Source organism: Ammospiza nelsoni, chromosome 6 (genome assembly GCF_027579445.1).
Source record: "Ammospiza nelsoni isolate bAmmNel1 chromosome 6, bAmmNel1.pri, whole genome shotgun sequence".
Classification (NCBI taxonomy): Eukaryota; Metazoa; Chordata; class Aves; order Passeriformes; family Passerellidae; genus Ammospiza; species Ammospiza nelsoni.
Genome location: NC_080638.1, coordinates 29,211,844 through 29,227,377, shown reverse-complemented (window position 1 = coordinate 29,227,377; position 15,534 = coordinate 29,211,844). Strand labels below are relative to the sequence as shown.

Below are 15,534 nucleotides of genomic sequence, written 5' to 3'. Positions count from 1 at the left end.
ATGTGGTATCATTCACAGTTGGTTAACAAATTAAGAGGGATTTTAATTATGAGGGATTTTAAGATAGATTTAAAAGGGTTTTTTGTTGCTTGTTAAAATAACAGTTCTGTATCAGCACTTGTTCTCATTCTAGAAAGCCCTGTACTCCAAGAGAGTATAAGAGCGATCCTACTAAGGAATAACCAAATATCCACTTGGAGCAATGTCCTCTAAGGAAATATTTGTGTACAGTGAGATTTTACTAGAGTATTTTTCCAGCCTCCAGCAGTTTGTGACCGAGAAATTCATTCAATATCTGCCACTTAGTATCAGTAGACCCCTCTGTTTCTGCTCCTGTAATCTAGAACTAGGCTCCTGGTCCAGTATCAAGCTATTGTATAATGTTTCTTTTTCTTCTCCTGCCAGCACCTAATAAGTGTGAGTTAAACTGTATTCCCAAGGGAGAAAACTTCTACTACAGGCACAAGGAAGCAGTGGTAGATGGGACTACCTGTGAACCTGGCAAGCGAGATATCTGCGTAGAGGGAGTTTGTCAGGTTAGTCATCTCAGTACTTCCTTCATTCATCATTGGGTCTGTCAGTCTTTCTGTTGTCTCCCTTTGTTCTACTTGACCTTTCACCTTAGCATCAGAAAAGGTGAATCACTCAGTTTCAATGTGCTGAGGAGCATCTGGATAGCATTCATCTGGCTCTGGCTGTGAAATAGTAGATAACAGCTTTGTTGTTTTCTCTGCCCTATCCTGACTTTCCGGGCTCCCTAGAGTCAGGTTTTCTCAATAGATCTGTCCAGCATTTGACCTTTTTTTCCCTTTCTGTCATCACAGTTTATTCCTACTAATGCTCCTGTGCTCTGACAGGCTGTTGGCTGTGATAATGTGCTGGAATCTGCCAAGAAGGAGGACAAGTGCCTGCAGTGTGGAGGAGATGGCAGCACCTGCTATGGTGTGAAGGGCACTTTTGATGTGGCCAGCCTCCCCAAAGGTACAGATGATCCTAGGTAGTCTGGGCAGGTGAGAAGGAGAGAGTTAAACCAAAAATCAACTGCTACAAGGCCTAGTGGGGACACTTGCTCCCATGATTGTTATGGGCATACTTGGATGTTCACTTGAAATATCTGTACAGTGTGTGGCCTTAACATCAGAAAAGATACTCTTGGCCTTATCCTGGGAATCACTTTGTTAATCTGTATCCACACTGGAGTACTTGCCAGGATGCTGATGGCTTTCCCCACTGCCTCTCCAGCAGGTGCTATAAATGCACCACAATAACATCACCACACACTGCCTTGTAAGGCTGTCCAGTGTTTTGATAGCCCCACCAGGACATATGCAGGGCTAGAAATGGGGCTGCATCTTCTGCATTTGGCCAAACATCTCTCTATGTTGAACTCCAGTATGATTCTTGCTGAAATCCCAAGGACTTCAAAATGTGGCAAATGGACTTTTCTGAGATGTCATTGGAATTTTTTACGCATGGACTGATCTGTGGATAATGTCGGGTGAGGTTATTCAGCATGCAGTTAAAGGGATGATGGAAATGCTTCATGTCACCATCAAAAAGCTCATCTAGCTGTTCAGGCACAAATGAAGCCATGAACATCTTTGGCACAGGGGAGTAGCTGTATGGCACCCACAGTCAGATATTGAATAATCCTTTTTTTTTCAGGTTACAATCAAATCTTTATTATCCCTGTGGGAGCTACAAGCATCCAAATTAAGGAGGTTAAGCCCAGCAGGAACTTCCTAGGTATGATTGATGTCAGAATCTCTGTATCAGTCCATTTGGATTTCAGCCATTATGCTAAAACCTGGTTTTGAGGTATGGGTTTACCTTGAGGGCTTGGTATGGCAGAGTGAAAAACTGAATATCAGAATATTGAGTATCCTTGAAATGTGAGTGATGCACAACTCTGGGCTCCACATTTACTTCATTTTTTGTCCTATGGAGATCTTGCTGTTCACATTGAGACTTCATGCCTGTAACTTACAAGGAATGTAACTGATCTAGCCAAATTTGGCTGTGAGCTCTGTTTGGTGAATGCAAACCCTAACTACTCCTGCCATCTAGAAGTTTGGAGTGGGCATCTTTTCTCCATAGATTTCTTTGGAGCATTTGTACAGCCTCCAACTCTGGTCATTCTGCAGAGGGGAAAAAGGAGGGAGAAAAGGCCTTGCCTAGATGTCTGGACAGGGCTAAGGAAATTCCAGTGGATAAAGCAGATACTCTTCTGCTTTCTGAGTGTTCTATCACTGAGTGCTTAGGACAAATTAGTCTGGTCACATTTTCCTTTGTAGAAAACTGGATTAAGAACATATCTTGCTTTCTGAATAGAGTATCTAATGAACTAGATAGTGGTGTAAAGTCAGTGGAGTGTGAATCCCACATCTTATTGGTAAGAAGGACAGAGGCTGGCATCAGCTGTGCTCCAGCAACTAACAGTAGGGAATGCAGAGGCAGGGCAGGAATATGCTGGCGGCATTTGGCTGTGCAGCAAAAGTTCTTGATCTGCAGCAAAGCTGGCAAGAACCACTGTTTGAATGTGGTTTAGCAGCTTCTGCTAAAAAAGCCATACAGGGAGGACAGCGGAGGATGGGCGGTCAGTCTCATTTGCTTGTGACACAGTATTGAGTGGAAACAGGAGCAACCTTGTGATCCTTTCTCTGGCATGTGGGTTTGTCCAGCTGTCAAGAATGTGCGAGGGGAGTATTACCTGAACGGGCACTGGACGATTGACTTCAGCCGGGCGCTGCAGGTGGCCAGCACGGTGCTGCACTATGACCGCAGCTCTGAGGGTGATCTGGCCCCAGAGCTCCTCCATGCCCGGGGTCCCACCACAGAACCCCTCATCATTGAGGTGAGAAGCTGTGCCTTCCCCTGCTGACACTCTGCTCTTGCTTTGCACAGTGAGAGTACGCTGGGAAAAACTGGAGACGAGATGGGAACCCCAGGAATCTTACAAGGCTGTGGGCCTTCAAGCTAGACCACAGAAATAGCACTTATTGCTGCTCTGGTCCTATAGCCCAGAAATAAGCAATGTTGGTTTCCTGCCTATTCCTTTGGGCACTGACTTTAGGGGAGATAAGAGTCAGCACCAAATGGTGTTGGGGCAGGGACAGGCTCCAGGACACTGCTTGTTATGCTGTGCTGTAGGGTGGGCTGTACTTGCTGTGACAGGAGCAGCTGGATCTTCTAAAGCCAAGAGGGATGAATGCACCCTTCTCTGAAAAGTAATGCTCTCCAGAACAAGACAGAAGGCAAGGAGAAAATCCAGTGCAGAGAATTAGTGCTTCTTGAATAGGAGGGGTACAAGTCAGCTGGAACCCTCAGACATGGTGGGGAAATGCTGTGAAGATGAAAAGTGTAATTTCCCTGATTTCCTCCCATGTTTTTGCAGCTCATCAGCCAGGAGCCAAACACCGGGGTACAGTATGAGTATTACCTGCCCCTGCAAGGACAGGCCTCGGGTTACAGCTGGAGCTACAGTTCCTGGAGTGAGTGCAGCTCCGAATGTGGAGGAGGTAAGGGGAAGGGACCTGATCCCTGGTGGCTGGTGTGGGGTTTATATCCACCTGCAGGCAATGTGACAGTGTGCTGCCCTCTGCAGCAGCTTCCCAGCAGTCTCCTGCTGGAAGGCAGCGCAGGGATCCACAGGGTGCTGCTCAAGTTTTGTCAGGGGAGGGTTGTGCATGGAGTCACAACAGGATTGGCCCATGCCAACATGTGGCCTATGCCTTGTTCTTATTTTCCATTTCTTAGCCCTCAGACTTATTTCTAGGACCTGTTAAGAATCTTCATAGATGGCCTTTGTTTTGATTTGCTTCAGGTCTTCATAGTCTTTTCAACCACTTGAGAAGTCCTCTCCAGAGAGACCTGGCCTACATTAGTGAATCACATAATTCTCCTCTGCCACAGCCAGGATGATTCCCCACTCCAAGAGGACTGTCAGATCTCCTAGGGTGTCCCATCATATTCAGTTTACAGATTCCTCCATGAGCAACATTATGGATTTTAAGCTTAAAAGAAAAACAAACCAAAAAACTTCAATCACTCAAACAAAAAAACCGTCACCAACTGATTCGTATATAGAGTCTCTTCTGGTCTTCCATCCTAATGGCCATTTTGGCAACTTTTGCCATATTGTGACGGTAGGTGCTAAAATTGGCTGGGCACTCATAACCTGTAGGAAGCATGAAGAGTTGCAAGTTTTACTCCCATATCCAGTCCTCACAAGACTGACCTTTTTAGTCTAACAGGAGACCCCCAGTTCTGCTGTACACTGCACACATCTTGCAGGGCTCCTTCATGAGCAACTTACAGGTAGGGCACTCCCCTCGTGAATCTCAATCCATAATATAACAGGAAAGTTCCCCTCAGCTACACAGAACTGTACTGTCTCCCTTGCTCTTCCAGCAGACTCCTATACTGTGGGAAGGCATAATTTGTCCATGTAGTGAGAGACAGAGACCTGCCCCGTCTCTTTTCCGGAATGGTTGGGACAGGTGTGGATTCTACACAACTTCTTGACAGACAAGAAACTTGTCTTGCCAACCCAGGGTATTGCTTCTGCTATCAAACTTAGTGCTGGGTGGCTTGTGTTGATCAAGTTGATCAAGTTTGTGTACAAACTCTCTTGTTTGTCCCCCAGGTTTCCAGTCCCGCTTGGTGTTTTGTACCATAGACAATGAAATTTATCCGGACTATATGTGCAGGAATAAGCCACAACCAGACAACAACCGGACGTGTGGCCATCAGCCTTGTCCCCAGACAAAACGGTGCGATTTCTTTCCTTCTTCTGGGGTCTGACTTCTTCCTGAAGTGCTTTTGGAACTGAGAAAAAAGTGACTGTCTCACGTCTGCCCTCCAGCATGGTTGTCTCCAAGGAGGTGCTTCACTTCTAAGAGAAAACCAAAGATAAAAGATTGGGATGATAATACAGTGATGAGTGAGGAGATTTCTGTGCACACAAGGAAAGGGCTTAATACATCCTGTGTTCATTTTATAGACCAATTAAATTTGCCTTCCAAAATAGCATTGTGGAAGACAGCTGCCTAGTCCATGTAGGAGATATAAAACAGATTCTCTCATTTTTCTTCTCTTGAGCTGGAGCCTACAGAGTAGAAGGTCTGAGTTGGTGTCATTTTATGTCATTTCTGCATTCCCAGTGTGTTCCTTTAGAAAGGGATGAATCCTGGAGTCTTTTCATTCTCCAGCATTTTCAAACCCCTTCACCCAGCCATTTCCACCTTGTTCCTTACAGCTGGCTTCACTTGGCTCTTATGGGCACCCAGTGCTATAACATGAGCATTAGCTGTGTGTGTCTGTGTACCATTGGAGGCCTCTGAGAGCACTTGTGTGTGAGAGGGCACCTGGGAACATTTCTGAATACGTGTTAGCCTGTAGCTACTTGTGTTAAGTTCTTTAAAACCTTTGTTCTGTATATAAAGGACTTCTTACATCTACCTGCCGCAAGCCTGGAGTCACAGCGGTGCACGGAGCTCTCAGATGAAGAGGTAACAAGCAGAAGGAAGTTACAGGAAGGCAGCTGCTCTCTTCTGCTCTCCACCTAGTTCGCTGAAATCATGGGGGCTTTCCTCTTTGGCACATGTGGTAGAAGTGGGTGTTGCTTTGCTTTTGATGCTTGCCAGTGAAAATGGTGGTGGAGGGTGCTGGCTGGCAGCTTTGCTTAGGTGGCTGCACGTGCCTCTGGTAACTTGATTCTTAGAGACTGAGAAAGGGACAATTTCTGCATAGCTTTTGACTGCTTATTCTCATGTTTCCTCTGGAATCAGGGTAAAGTTCTGGAAGATTTTTTTTTTAATTTACTTATCAAGATAAAGAAAAGAACATAAAAGAAAAGAGAGCATGATTGTTTGGGCAATTGTAACATTGGCCAGCATGGCATAGAGAAAGACTTGAAGTTTCTTAAAAGCTCTTCTTTTTGGCATGGGCCCTATAGCAGGCATAAAAGAGCATGTAAGATGTGAGAGATACAATAATGTACACTAAGATACCAGAAGTTAAAAGTATCAAAAGCAAAACAATTGTCCCCCAGCAAGCTGCTAATAGCTTAGGACTGGCAATTTTTGCCCTCTGATGAGGGTCCCAGCCTTATGGCTGACCTTATCTTACAAGGAAATGAACCAAGGGTCAGAGAAGTCTTGTTCCACAATTGAAAGAAGCTCTAAGTTATCCCATCTGGTTGACACAGCCTTTCCAAAACACTTGATGAATAATTTGTTATAAGCCCTTCAACCACACCATTGTAAATGGCTTCTACTGAATGTATTTGTTCCCTTTCCAAAGGAAAGATTTTATAGTGGAGGCCATTCAGTTTGGGGTTGACATGTGCATCTTTAGCAATAAAGAAGGGTGTTTTTAGGAGCTGACCATGGCAAAGTCTACTGTGGAATTCTGTTAGGATGTGAACGTGAATTGGCTGGCTGAAACTTGGTTAAGGAGTGGCAAGAGCCGGGCTCAGGAAGTAGCTGGAATGCTGGGGGAGAAAACTTGAACTGCTTTCATTCCCTGGCTGGGCCTTACCTGGCTGTAAGGAGACATAGCAGATGGCAAGCAGATCACCATGATGTCCCCCTCTACAACCAGTGCCTTTGGACTACACTGCATGCTGGATTTGGGGATGAAACATCATATTGTCCCTGAAGCCAGGCCATGCAAGGTGTGGTTTGAGCTACCCAGCTAGTTCTGAGAAGCTGGGATGGCCATGGGCAGAGATTTTAGTATCTAGACAGATTGTTTTGTGGATACATTCTCCTAGTTAGCAAGGGTGTATCATTTCTGCAGCAGCTTCAGCAACAAAAGACAGGAAAAATCTATTTACATTTTGGTGGGCTTTTTGTGCTGCAGTTAGAGAATTTGACTGATGGGAGGAATAAACCAGCTTTCTACTGGCCGTCAGTGAAAAGTTAAGCACTTCTGAGTGTGCTTGGCATGGTTTGCGGGCAGAGTGAGGACTTGGCTTGGTTTTACTGTTTCTGATAATATCTGGAGTGTAATGTGTGGATTAGGCTCTTGTGGTAGTTTTGTTTTTTTGTTTTTTGTTTTTTTTTTTTTTTTTTATGTTCTGTTCCAGGCATGACATTTTTACAGACATCAGGAGACCAAAAGCCATGGACAGGGATCTTCCCCTTCTGGAGAGGCTTTGGATTTCCAGAAAAACAAGTGTTTTTTAGCTGGAGATATGTCTCTGGAGTAGGACTAATGCTCTGCCTTGCCAATTAAGCTGGGCACGCTTGGTCAAATGGGAACTCGCCTCTGGTTCTATTCTGCAAAGGGACATAATCTCTGTTTGATTTCTACAGGGATGTGGCACCGACTCCTCTGTGCCTCCAAGCAGTTTGGCTTACTTTTTTTTTTTTTTTTTGTGCTTGATTCTGTGACTTGCAGGTGGAAAACGGGGGAGTGGGGCCCCTGCTCAGCCACCTGTGGCAGGGGCACGCAGACCCGTTCGGTGTACTGCGTGGCGTTTGACGGGCAGAGCCCGCAGGGGGTGGTGGATGACACCGAGTGCATGGCCTTCGCCCAGCAGCCGCGCCGCAGCCAGCCCTGCAACCTCCGGCAGTGTGCCACCTGGAGCACGGGGCCCTGGTCCCAGGTCAGTGCCCCTGGGCAGGCAATGCCCTCCTGGCACCTCCAGGAGGAGCATCTGCCAAAGCTTAGGGAGAAAGCTCCTCTTCTGGGACTACAAAAAGCACGTGTGCCTGGATAGGTGGCATGCAGAGGGGTAGAACTTCTCCCTGCAGCCCTCCGATGCCCTCCTATGAACATATCCCTGTTCCTCAAAGCTGTGCATGTCCCTGCACCTCTGCTCTTCTCATTGCACGTCCTCTCTTCCCTGGTCTGCCAATCCTTTCTCCTGATAAAAACATCTGTGTTTTTATCAGGCCCCCCCCGCCCCCACCTGGCACTGGCTTGGTTTCTGAGCCAGGCCTGGTGAAGTCGGAGCGCTGGCAGGACAGCCTCTGTCCATCCGCTGAGGACAGGCAGTAGCACGCCCTTCTCTGCAAAACAGGAGCTCATGGCTTCTGCCTGTGCTAGTTATTTCCATGGTTTTGCTACCTTGCATCACCAGCCAGGACAGCAAAACTCTTGAAATACTAGTGGCCTGCTGTTTGCTGTATGTCTGCACAGGGCTTCTCCAAACACAGCCATGTGGTGCATTTTTGATGCTTGTGTGCATTTATGTCTGCAGGAGGGGAAACAGCTCAAACTGTACACACTCAGTTCAGCCAGACAGCTTTTAGAAGGCATCTTACATTCCAAGGGCTTAGAAAGTAAAGAGAATGTCTACTCAGTCCCTAAAGTAGAAGTGACTTTTCCTCCATTAGAAGAAGTGCACGCATGCTTGCAACACTTGATTTGCAATCTTGTGGTTGCACTTAGCCTGAGTTGTGCAACAGCACAAAATGCAACTTTGAGGCATGATCACCCAGACTGGAAAGTCCTTCCATCCCCTCTTTCCCCCCACCCTGTGGGATGTGAGGTGTGAACTTTGGGGTTGTGGAGTAAGAGTGCTGTGTCGGGAAGCACCAAGGGTCACGTTCTTACAAACTGATGCCTGAGTAATTCATTCCAGTGTTCTCAGAAGAACTGTGTTTTGCGTACTCTGAGTTAAAAGGTTACTCTGGTAAATGAATGGCTGAAGCTCAGCTGGGAAGCTCATCTGAAGTGATTCAGACTGTCCCCAAGTTAATGCTCTCTGTAAGACACCTTGGTAATTCATGTAGAAGTAGGTTGGATTCCAGGAAACACCACTGTGAATTTAAGAGGGTGTTGAAAATGTCACAAACTAGTTACTGGTATAGAAGTTGTCACAGCTCCACGCTGTAAAAATAGAGCACAAGCCTTCAAACAAAAGACATGAGCAATATAAGAACCTAACCTTTTACTTTGCCTAAAATTCTTCACCTTCCATTGATTTTAATCACATGTAAATAACATGAGTTTACAGATATTTTCTACCATGTCTTGTTCTCAATGTATTTTGCAGTGTCTGGCATTTTTCTGATATTTTTCTAAATTCATCCTCCACATCTCCTTTGGGGAGACATAAGGAGTAAGTATATGAATAGGCCAAAATCCTCCAGTGAGCTCCAGATCTTCCAGACCCTATCCCATGCTCCCATGCTTTATTTTCTACTCTGCAGCATAAACAGCTACTCTGCTAAATCCCACCCCAGAAAATTATTTTAATGATAGCTGGTTGTTCCAGGCAGTCTCAAAATGGTGTTCTGCTCTAATGATAGGGAGCCCAGCCTGCAAGAGGAAACCAGGTGCTTCTTTGTAATTGTTGGGTCCCTTTCTGCAGTGCTCAGCCAGCTGTGGGGAAGGAGTGCAGACCCGGACTGTCACCTGCAGGACACGGCAGGGCTCCCAGGCTCAGGACTTCGCTTGTCTAATGGAGCCAAAGCCATCGGCCACCCAGCCCTGCCTTAAGGAGAACTGCATCCAGGAAATCGGCTGGCACGTTGGAGACTGGGGTCTGGTGAGCACCTCGCTGTCATGGCTCCAAAATTACTGATTGTATTGCTGTGCTCCTCACAAACAAGCTTTGATCCGTGCAGTCTGCACATAGACTGAGGCTGGGAGCAAGGACTGCTTCATTACCAGCCTCTTGGCTCACAGTTGTGTTGTAACTGGCACGAGTAATGCTCCAGTTAATCTGATGCCCGCTTTGTGTGCAGCTGCTACAAAAATAAATCCTTCTGAGGGGAGATTATCGTTTCAGTGACAGTGGCAAAATGCAGCCAATAAGCTGAAACAATCCACTCTTGCTGCTTATTCTCAATTCTTTGCTCCATCGCTGTGATCAGCAGAACAGCTCTTAGCCCAAGTTTGGCTCAGAGATGTAGGCTTCAGAACTGGTCATTGCACTTGGTGATATGCTTTAATCTATCTGAAGCACAGTTTATCTGAATAGTTTTAAAAAATATACTTTAATCTTGTCTTTGTGGTGGAAGCCAGACTGTCCTCAACCTGGGAAAAGTGTCAGGGGGTAGAGATATGGGTATATCAAATGCATCAGGTGACTTCCAAACACACTTTTTCACTTCTGTGCTAGTCAGACCAGCTTGTTCTGGGCTAAAACATGTTACATATGCTTCTTCATGAGATGTGGGCCAAGTTACAGCTAAAGAAGTTTCATATCTTAATCTGATCTTTCCCCTGACTTTCTGATATCAGAAGGTCTCCTATCTGCCTCTCTGAATTAGAGGGAAATACTCTCCAAATATTTATAGAACTTGCCATGAGCCATATGGGTTGCACAGACACCTCATCCTATCCCCTCCTCTGAGCCTCTGGTCCCTCTTATCCACAGCTTCCAGTAAGGCAAACTCTTGCTTACAAGAAAGCCCCTCATTTGCTTTCCAGTTCTAATTTGTTGTTCTTGAATGCAAACTTACCCACCCACAGCTGGTGGATCCCCAGAGAATTGAGGTGCCTTTCTGCCTTCAGGCTGAAATGATTCTCTCCTGCTCCCTGACACCACTGTGGGTAACAGCAGCTCATCTGGATGTTACAGGCTGAGTGTGGCACAGAGCCTAATGCTTCAGGGCTGGGTGGAACATCTGGTAAAATGGTTTAAAGTATGGTTTTCTAATTGTTCAGATGATTCCAGCTGAAATATTATTTGCTTTGTCTTGGTGGAGGAAGCTGTGCTCAGCCTGCAGCTAATCATGCAGCTGTTCCCCATTTCTGATCCGTGGGGTTTCTGCATTCAGCCTTTGCTGCCTGCTCAGTGCCTTGTCTCTGTGCCCAAGTGTTCCAAGAGCTGCGATTCAGGCATCCGGACACGCCAGGTCATCTGTGCTGACAGCGACTCCAAAGTCTACAGTGCTGAGACATGCAGAGCCATCCAGCCACAGAAACCAGCCACCCTGGGCAGCTGCAACACACAGCCCTGCTACCTGCCACAGCGTGAGTGGTATTGCTGCACACCCAGCTTTTCCCAACATGCTTTTGCTTAGGAGTAGAAACTCCCAGCTCTGCACCAGCTTATGTTCTCAGCTTTTTGCCTTCCTATCTCCATCCTGTGATTTTGCCAAGGTTATGCGCACAAAGCATCTTCAGAGTCCCAGTACCTGTGCTGTTTGAAATGTTTGCAACAGGCTTGGGAACAACATTGGCGTGTGTCCGTTTTGGATCCAGTGTGTGTGTGCTGCAGACAGATCCCAGACATCCCAGTCCAGAGGGATGATAACTTGGGCAGGCTCAGTAGCAAAAACTATAGCCAACTTTCATCCCTCTGTGGACTGGCTCTAAAGGAGTCACAACTTTTCAGAACATTTTGCTTCTTGTCTGTGTCTATTCCCCATGTCAGAGCTACAACACTGACTTTTGCCTGCCCGTTGTAGGTCGCTTGTCCTGACAATCCAATTGAATCCAATTGCTGCTCAGCAGCTATTGCACAAGAGGAACAGGAACATTTTCATCAACTGTTGTCTCCTGCTGACTGCTGGATGTATTTGCAATTATTAGAGCACAGTGCTGGACTAACTGCACCCATTTTGTGTATGTGTCTCTTTGCAGAGGTCCCCAGCATGCAGGACACTATGGGATACAATGTCACTCGCCAGTCCTTGCTGACAAGTTACAACCCAAACAGCCCTGCCCCAGGTTTGGAAGAATTTTTTTTAATTTGGGGGTTGATGATGGGATACTTGGAATAGGCTGTGATAGGGACTGGGATCATTCTTTTCTTCATTTCTCTCATTTTTTTTTCATGGGCTCCTATAAAGCCAAGGAGCCAGGAACAAAATGTATATCCTTTACACCCACAGTCAGCAGTATTTGAATCTATCCATGCAGAAGACTCTGTACAGGAGATGGATCCCAGGTTCTGTCAGCATGACTTAAGTGCTGGCTGGAAGAAATTATGCCCAAAGCAGATCATAGGAACAAGAAAGGATGATGTGAAGGGACCACAGCAATGTGGTTTCTCATGGAACAACAGGAAGAATGGTCAAGTCAATGAGCAAAGTACCTCAGCCAGATGAGAAGCACGGGCCAGAAGACATCTCTAGATGTGATTCAGAAAATCCTGCCAGGTAGCCTTGGGCAGGTGAAAGAGAGCAGAGAGGAGGAAAGCTGGCCAGATTTTCATGCTCACCTGCATACCTTGAGTTCTCTCCCCAGATTCTGATGATGGAAGAATGCACCCTGGGAAGACCATGATCCATAGTGTGTCAGGGAACCAGCACATTCCGTCCACCAAAGACCAGGGCATCAACTTGGTTGCTGTGCACTGGGAGCCCCAGTCTGGCTCCCCAGGTCCCCATCGGCTCAGCCTCTCTCAGGACCCCCCTGCAGGGACTGGCTCCCAGGACTGCCACCAGAGCCCACATGGCTGCTGTCCAGATGGGCGCACTCTGGCATCGGGCCCTCTGGGGAGAGGTTGCCCTTTCAGTACCTGCCACCAAAACAGGTAGCTGGAAGTAGATAGGCCTGAGCAGGGAGGCATTGCCTTTCCTGGCAATGCCCTTCCTGAATCTTGCAGCCCATGCCTGTTGACCAGGCAGGTCAGGTGTTACTGCAGCCCTTCTGTCTGCAGGTATGGCTGCTGCCCCGATGGAGTATCAGCTGCCCAGGGTCCAAACAACATTGGATGCCCACAATATTACCGTGACATTCGAACGAGACAAAATCATCCCACTACAACCACTCCAGCAGTAAGTACAAGAGCTTTTTGCGTTTTAGGAGTCGATCAGATGCAAAGAATCAGATTTGACCCTGCTTACTCACATTGTGGATTCTGTTGGGCTTCATCTCCACCAGTAATACTTGAGGAACCAATACTTGAGGCATCCCTTTGCCCCACCATGCTCCTGCTCAGTCCAGGGTGTTCACCTGCAATCCTCTACAAGCAGGGCACAGAGCAGGTGGTGAGGAGATGTCTGAGAAGTAGAAAGCCATCCTATGTAGACCTGATTGAATAATCCTGAGTAATTAAATTTCTGTTGATCAGAAGATTGCTATCCAGTTTCTAGGGGGAAAAAAAGGGAATAGCATGGCTTCTATTAATTGCTTTTGTTTGTCAACTCTGCAGATTAATTCAAGGTGGGGAGGTGATCCCTCCCATAGGTTGGGGTGCATGTTGGTGGCAGCAATAAGAACTGGCCTGCTGCTGGGCTGCTTGGGTGTGCCTTGCAGAGAAGTGCAGCCCCAGCTCCATGGCTGACAGCCAAGTTTCCCACCCCTTCCCAGGACAAAAGCCTCTAGGAGGCAAACAAGCAAACAGTGGTGCTTCTTACAGCTAGCTGTGTGCAGCTGAGAGCTTGCACACGGTGCTTTACATGTGCTGCTGTCCTCATGCGTGAGGATAACTCTTGGCTTTCCATTCCTGTCCCCAAGGCAAGCCAAGCCTTGTCCCAGCAGCAGCCCTCGGGGGAGTGCCGCGGCTCCATGTACGGCTGCTGTTTTGACAACATCGCCTCAGCCAAAGGCCCTCAAGGGGAAGGATGTCTCAATAGGCCCAACTACCGTAAGTGATGATTTGGTATAGATACACAAAATAGATACTGGTTTAGATACACAAAAAGAGTCCAGTAGCATATAGAAGTTTCCTGTGTCTGCTCTCTGTAAAATGTAGTAAATAATCTCTCTGAAGAGAATTTCTACCTGGCAGTTGGGGCAGCAGGAGTGTACAAAAGCAGCTTGAGGATTCAGCTCTACCAGCTGACGCAAAATTATGGTTGTCCTCTGCTGATAGTTGGACAGAAGTGTGTTTGTGTGATCTTTGTCAGTCTGTAGGACTACTCAGGAGTGGTTTGTCCCTGAGAGGACACTTTGATGCAGCCTGGAGTGCTCTGAAATAATTACCCAGGTTAAGAAGTAGGGATCTCCTGTGGAATCAGGACAGTGCTTGGTCTTCAGACAGCCTGTGGACAGGGGAGAAATGAGAACTACATGGGGAAGGAGGGATTGTTCAGGGCTGCATGGATGCCCTTAGCCAGCAAAGTTCAATCAAGTGCCTGCTGTTCTATGAGGACACTAGGGCTGGTGGGCAAAAGCATCTTTGCTCCTTTAGTGCCCAGCTGTACCCTCTGCGGGCACATTGCTGCTGCAGGGCCTTACCCTCCTGCTGCAGCACAGAGATTGCTCACTGGCTGTCCCAGTGGTGCAGCCTTGGGGAAGGGGAAAACTCTCTGGGTTCTCTCAGCTGAGACACAGCTTGACAAAGCATCCTGCAGCAAGAGCCCTGCATCCAGTGTTTGTCAGCATGTGGCTGATACCCATGGCTCTGGGTTTGTAAACACCTTGGGCCATGCTCCTCTTTATATCAGTGTGCAGGGGTATTCTGTAATTTATAACTCTTCTTCACAGCTGGGTCTAAGCCACTTGCTTTGTGAGCTGGAAATGTACAAGTGGCAGCCATATGTCCCTTGCAGGAGAGGAAGCTCCAGAGCCTGCTTTGCAGTTGCAGAATTCTCCAAGCAAGGCTGTAAAGCATCTGTCTAGTATCTAGATTCAGAAATGTCTCTGAGAATGGTTCTTCCATCAGAGGCAAAACTGAGGCAAAAAGAAACATGTGAGCAGTTTCTCAGTTTCAAAGCTGGGTAGGACACCTAGGTGTCCTACTTTCCCACCTGCCCTTTGCCCACAGGGCCATCAGATAAATCATAGGTAGGTGGCTTGAAGCGCCTGGACCTTTGTGCTTTGTGACCCTCACATCTCCCTCTGTTCCACTCTTTTTGGTAGCATACCCTGTCATGTGCCTGCTGCCCAGTGCCCACGGCCCTTGCACCAACTGGACCACTCGCTGGTACTTTGTGGGAGTTGTTGGCAAGTGCAACCGCTTTTGGTATGGTGGCTGCCATGGTAATAAAAACAGCTTTGCCTCGGAGGAGGAGTGCATGAGAGCGTGCCACAGCTCTGTGGGGGCCAGTCATCTGGAGATCCAGCCCTCTTCTGGCACAGAAGCCCTGCAGCACCAGCAGACTGGCTCCAGTTCTCACACAGGACATGCTCAGGGTCAGCAGCAGTCACCCACAAGAGAGACTGCAAGTCACAGACAAGAAGGAAGAACCTATGGGGCTTCACTCCCCAGGCAAGACAGCCGCAGCTGGAGGAGGGACGTGCTGCCAGAGGCCCTGCCAAGGACTGGGGTGCTGGAGAGCCAGAGAAGCAGACTGGACAGGCTGGGCCAGCTGCACTCCTGGGACACAGCCCTGCCTGGGCCCTCGGACAGGCAGAGCAGCGGTGGCCAGCAGGGGCAGTCCCGGGAAGGCAAGCAGTGGCGTGAAGCTTTCGGAGTAGATGTTTCTGTGACAGAGGGATTTGGGCACCAGGAGTCTGCAGACTTGTTCCCAGCACAGGCTCTGCACAGGTGATGATTTCCATCTATCCTTCCCCCCTGTTCTGCCAGCTCATTATGAAGCATCAGTGGAGCTTTCTCTGGAGTGAAATGTTGCCTCAGCTGGGACTAGTTAACTGGGGATACCATGTGATGGATTAGCTACACATGTGGCCCCTTGGTTAATCAAGGTATTCAGGCCCTGGCATTACCTGTGGTCTCTT

The 15,534-nt window shown here is 47.6% G+C and overlaps 1 protein-coding gene across 1 annotated transcript in view; it reads left to right on the top strand.

Moving 5' to 3' along the window:
- The window catches only part of PAPLN (papilin, proteoglycan like sulfated glycoprotein), a 50,456-nt gene that overhangs the window by 22,622 nt on the left and 12,300 nt on the right, over positions 1 to 15,534 (top strand). The window contains exons 6-19 of the mRNA XM_059474761.1: positions 406 to 536; positions 858 to 981; positions 1,666 to 1,746; positions 2,682 to 2,854; positions 3,395 to 3,518; positions 4,646 to 4,772; positions 7,405 to 7,612; positions 9,326 to 9,502; positions 10,779 to 10,935; positions 11,548 to 11,634; positions 12,154 to 12,442; positions 12,569 to 12,686; positions 13,369 to 13,498; positions 14,716 to 15,343. Of these exons, the coding sequence (XP_059330744.1) occupies positions 406 to 536; positions 858 to 981; positions 1,666 to 1,746; positions 2,682 to 2,854; positions 3,395 to 3,518; positions 4,646 to 4,772; positions 7,405 to 7,612; positions 9,326 to 9,502; positions 10,779 to 10,935; positions 11,548 to 11,634; positions 12,154 to 12,442; positions 12,569 to 12,686; positions 13,369 to 13,498; positions 14,716 to 15,343 (2,554 nt within the window). The remainder of the gene's footprint in view (positions 1 to 405; positions 537 to 857; positions 982 to 1,665; positions 1,747 to 2,681; positions 2,855 to 3,394; positions 3,519 to 4,645; positions 4,773 to 7,404; positions 7,613 to 9,325; positions 9,503 to 10,778; positions 10,936 to 11,547; positions 11,635 to 12,153; positions 12,443 to 12,568; positions 12,687 to 13,368; positions 13,499 to 14,715; positions 15,344 to 15,534) is intronic.